Source organism: Orycteropus afer, unplaced genomic scaffold, assembly GCF_000298275.1.
Source record: "Orycteropus afer afer isolate SDZICR_OR568_19922 unplaced genomic scaffold, OryAfe1.0 scaffold00003, whole genome shotgun sequence".
In the NCBI taxonomy this organism is placed as follows: Eukaryota; Metazoa; Chordata; class Mammalia; order Tubulidentata; family Orycteropodidae; genus Orycteropus; species Orycteropus afer.
In genome coordinates this window covers 22,500,131-22,505,193 of record NW_006921590.1, presented here as the reverse complement: position 1 = coordinate 22,505,193, position 5,063 = coordinate 22,500,131, and the positions used below count along the sequence as shown (strand labels likewise).

Below are 5,063 nucleotides of genomic sequence, written 5' to 3'. Positions count from 1 at the left end.
AGACCTGGTCCCTCTCGGTAGGGTAACAAGGGAACGTGTTCAGTGCAGATCAGTGAGTAAGCACAAGCCCGCCTTGTTTCAGTGCCTATGCTTAAACAACTGGGATCTTAAAAGTTTGAAAGCACCATCTAGATGCAACTATGGTCTCTCATCCTCCAGAACAAAGAAGAATGAAGAAAACCAAAAACGTGGAAACAATTAGTCCAAGCAACTGGTATACCATGAGATCCTCAGCCTATATGACTATTAGACCAGAAGAACTAAATGGTGCCTGGCTACCACTGTCAACCACTCGGAGGGGAATCTATGTATGAGATCCTGGATAGAGTGGGAGAACAATGTGGAACAAAACTCAAAATCAGTTTGAAAAAGGGGGGAGGGCAGGTTTGCTGGTCTGATAGAGGCTGGTGGAACCACTGAGACTATGACCCCTAGATGCTCTTCAGGTCTGGAATTGAACCCACACCCGTGGCTTCCAGCAAAACAAAGGACAGGCATATGAACTGAACATTTACATTAGGTAGATACACTCCTTGGAGAGATCAATCATGGCAGACTAGAAGGGCTGTTTATGCACAGGGAGACAGCTCAGGGGGGCAGGAGTACATGGGAGGGAAGGACACAGGGAAGAGGTAATTATGGGGAGGAAGTGGGAAGGGAGCTGTTGCATTGTGGTAAATTATAGTCAATGTCATGAGACAAAGTGTATGTGAGCTGCTGTATGGAAAGTGAATTTGCTCTATAAACTTTGGCCCAAATCACAGATTTTTTTTTTTAAATTGCTTCAACAATAATAATTTATTTGGCTTTCCTTTTAGGGTTGATTTCTTTATTCCAGGAGTTTCTGTGGTTGGTGGGTTCTCAATCTGCTCCAGCCCCAGACTGCTAGAACAAGAGAAAATAATAGAATTGGCAGTGAAATATGCGAACCACCCTCCTGCTCTCTGGGTTCACAATCAGGTGAGCATGCTGCTTAAACTTGGAAATCTGACCATCTCTGTCTTCCAGAAAATTTGTGCTCAGATCACTTGATCCACCTAAGAAACTTAATGCTAGAGTGAAAAGAGCACATGTTCATGAATAGCTCTGCTACCTCCAGAATTCAGCATCCAGAAAAGTCAAAGCAGCAGAATTTTTTTGATACATTAAGGATGACATATAGGTAGTTTGCAATCTGGAGCTGTCTTCTGGATGAACAAAAATCAACTGCTCAATATTGTTTTAGAACAAAATCATTTTACATTATATGCAAGTATTTTAAAATTGGCCCTTTGTAGCTCAGATAAATGATAAGTCTGTAAATCAGATTATTTCATCCTGTTGTTGTTGTTGTTAGGTCCCGTTAAGTTGGCTCTGATTCTTGCACACAACGGAGTGAAACACTGCCTAGTCCTGTACCATCCTTACAATCTCTGCTATACTTGAGCCCATCATTGCAGCCACTATGTCAGTCCATCTCTTTGAGGGTCTTTCCCTTTTTTGCTGACTCTCTGCTTTACCAAGCATTATATCCTTCTCCAAGGACTGGTCCTTTCTGACAACATGGCCAAAGTAGGTGAGACAAAATTTTTACTTCTAAGGAGTATTCAAGCTGCTCTTCCTCCAGGAGAGATTTATTCATTATTCTGGCAGTCCATGATATTTTCAGTATTCTTTGCCAATACCACAATTCGAAGGCATCAATTCTTTGGCCTTCCTTATTCATTGTGCAGCTTTCACATGTATATGAGGTGATTGAAAATACCATGGCTTGAGTTAGGTGTACCTTAGTCTTCAAACAGATATCTTTGCTTCTTAATACTTTAAATAGGTCCCTTGCAGCAGATTTGCCCAGTGTAGTATGATACTGGATTTCTTGACTCCTGCTTTCATGGTTGTTGATTCTGGATCCAAGTAAAATGAAATCTTTGACAACTTAAATCTTTTCTCCATTTATCATGATGTTACTCATTCCAGCTGTGAGGATTTTTGTTTTCTTTATGATGAGGTGCAGTCCATTACTGAAGACTAATCTTTAATCTTCCTTGTAAGTGCTTCAAGTCATTCTTGCTTTCAGCAAGCAAGGTTGTGTCATCTGCATCCTAAATGAAGGGAATTAAGTTATCATTCAATCATTATTTTGTGTGGGTATATCTCCAATTACATAATACTGCTGGTGTCTAGACCTGAGAATTGCTATGTCTGTGGTGCTGTTGCCTGTTCACAGAACCTTCTATGAGGGATTCTGAGATGGAATCCACATTAGATTGCTGCTCGTAACTCATGCTTCACCTTAGATCACAACACAATTGTGGATAGGCAGCCTGTTCATCACCCACTAGAACTAGAGTAACAAAGACTGGGGTCAGAACATTCTTTTTGGAGACCCTTATTTCCTTTTTACCTCCATCCTTTTTACTTCTTTACTGTCTTCTCTGTTTACCAATGACCTCTATCCCATCCCAGGCATTTCTTATTCCCTCTACCAAAAAGGAATGGACTGGTACAAATATGGGTTCATGAACTCAGCATTTTTATCTTCTTTTCCTGAAAATAATTCTCAGTCAACAAAGGAAAACACAAATAAAAGCTCTAACTTTATTTTCAATAGACCTTGGGAATAGATGCTTGTATTCCAGAGAATAGTTGTGCTATGTGGGAGCCCCAGGGGAATAAGTACAGGAGAGAGCCCAGCAGTGGTAGATCTCAGAGAGCACAAATTAGGATGCACACTGGGGTTAGGGGCAAAAACAGTAGTCCTTTTCTGCAAAAGAGGGTTTGAAACAAGAGTTAGTGGCCACAGACGTCCCTCCTCAACACAGACTCACTTGGAAGGCACTGGATACAAAGAATTAGATAGATAAACCATATTTGTAGGAAGTAGTACGTCCTCATAGTGGCTGAAGAGAACTTTTGTGTTATGAAAAGCAGCTGAGGACCCAATCCTGACCCCTCACCCCCACCCCAGACCATAGAATCTTCTTGCAAATAGTTGGTCAAAAAACAAAAACAAAAAAACTTAGTTTGTGTCAGTCTCATGAAAGAAGACCAAAATAAATGGAAGGACATGCTGTGTTCATAGATTGGAACACAGTGAAGAAGTCAGTTCTCCTCAAATTGATTGATAGATTTGATATAACACCAATCATGATCTCAGCAGGAATTTTTGTATGTATAGACAAGCTGATTCTAATATTTGCATGGAAAGGTAAAGGAACTAAAAAGCTAAAACAAGTTTGAAAAGAAAAATAAAGTAGTGGGAGTTATATTACTCAATTTTTAAGACTTTAAAATAAAACTACAGTAATCAAAACAGTGTGATACTGGTGAAGGGATAGAAACAGATCATTTGAACAGAATGAACAGTTCAGAAATAGATTGGTAGAAATATGGCCATTTAACTTTTTAAAAATACATTTTCTTGAAATATAATTTATGTACAGTGAAATACACAAAACTAAAATGACATGGGTCAGTGCTTTTTTTTTTTTTTCCCTCCAGTGTTCCTTTCCCTCCCCTCCCATCCCTGCACCCCTGGTAATCAACAAAGAAAGTTTATTTCCATATATAAACCTTTCCTTGACTTCTTATGATAATGAACTAATACAATATTTGTCCTTCTGTGATTGACTTATTTCACTCAACATAATGTCCTCCAAGTTCATCCATTGTTCATTAGTGTTGCATAGTATTCCATTGTGTGTATGTACCATAATTTGGTTATCCATTCTTCTGTTGATGGGCACATAGGTTGTTTCCATCTTTTTGTTATTGTAAATAGTGCTGTGATGAACATGGGTGTGCAAATAGTTCGTGTCTTGACTCTCACTTCTTTCGGCTATATACCTAGTAATAGGATTGCTCAATCAAATGATATTTCTAATTCCAGGTTTTTAAGGAATCACCATACTGTTTTCCACAGTTGTTGTATCATTTGACAGTCCTACCAGCAGTGTATGAGAGTCCCAATCTCTCCACTTCCTCACCAGCATTTGTTATTTTCTGTCTTGTTGAACTTTGCCATTAGTGCTAGGGTGAGATGGTATCTCATTGTTGTTTTGATTTGCATCTCTCTAATGGCTAATGATCATGAACATTTCTTCATGTATTTACTGGCCGCCTGAATATCCTCTTTGGTGAAGTATCTATTCATGTCTTTTGCCTGTTTTTTAAAATTGGATTGTTAATCTTTTTGTTGTCGAGGTGTTGAAATTTTCTACAAATTTTAAAGATAAGTTCCTTGCCAGATACGTAATTATCGACAAGTATGAATTTGTTGCTATCATTTTGTTACATGCTTTCTTGTGGTGTTCCTGACTTCTTTGTTCCACATAATTTTCTGTGCTGAGCTCATTTTGTTTATGAATCATGTTATCACTTCCTTTATTGCTATTGTTTTAGTATTTGCTAGATATTTTTGCTGGTCCTCTTTTTTATTTTGATGTGAAGGTTTATTATTTTTCTTTGAGGTTGCCTTATGATTTATAATTCTCTTGCCAAGTGTGGTGTAGTAAATTACCTGGTATGGCTTTTCTAGCTATAAGTCTTTGTAAACTCCATGGTGGAATTTGTCCTGAGCAAGTGAGTAGCTCCTCATCATTAAAGTTATCCACCTGGGGTATTTCTGTTGAGAGTGGCACAAAGCAATGTTCTGGGAAGTTCACTCTCTCTCAGGTGTTTAGAATCCTAATGTTATGATTGGTTAGTTTGGCCACTCTGCCAGGCTCAAAAGGAGCTTTCCTAGAGGCAGAAGGAGTCTCTCTGACTGCTGGCTGAGAAAGATGTGCTGCTGAGAAAAATGTGCTCTTGAGAGACACATGCTGCTGAGATAGACACCGAGAGACACACTGCTGGCAAAGAGACACTGAGAGACATGCACTGCTGAGAGAGAAACTGAGAGAGATGGTTGGCTGAGAGACAGCGGGCTGAGAGAGACTGAGCATTTTTCCTGAACTTGAATTGTAGTTTCCCTAATAAACCCTATAATCTGTGAGTTCTGTGTGGCCACTGCAGTGAATTATCGAGCCCAGCAGAGAGGTGGTGGGTGCTGCAGGAGGAAGGTTGGTGTCAGGGCTGGAGGGAGG

The 5,063-nt window shown here is 39.5% G+C and overlaps 1 protein-coding gene across 1 annotated transcript in view; it reads left to right on the top strand.

The window, feature by feature from the left end:
* OXNAD1 (oxidoreductase NAD binding domain containing 1) overlaps nucleotides 1-5,063 on the top strand; it is a 69,103-nt gene that overhangs the window by 54,716 nt on the left and 9,324 nt on the right. The window contains exon 5 of the mRNA XM_007936624.2: nucleotides 819-960. Coding sequence (XP_007934815.1) covers nucleotides 819-960 — 142 coding nt within the window. The remainder of the gene's footprint in view (nucleotides 1-818; nucleotides 961-5,063) is intronic.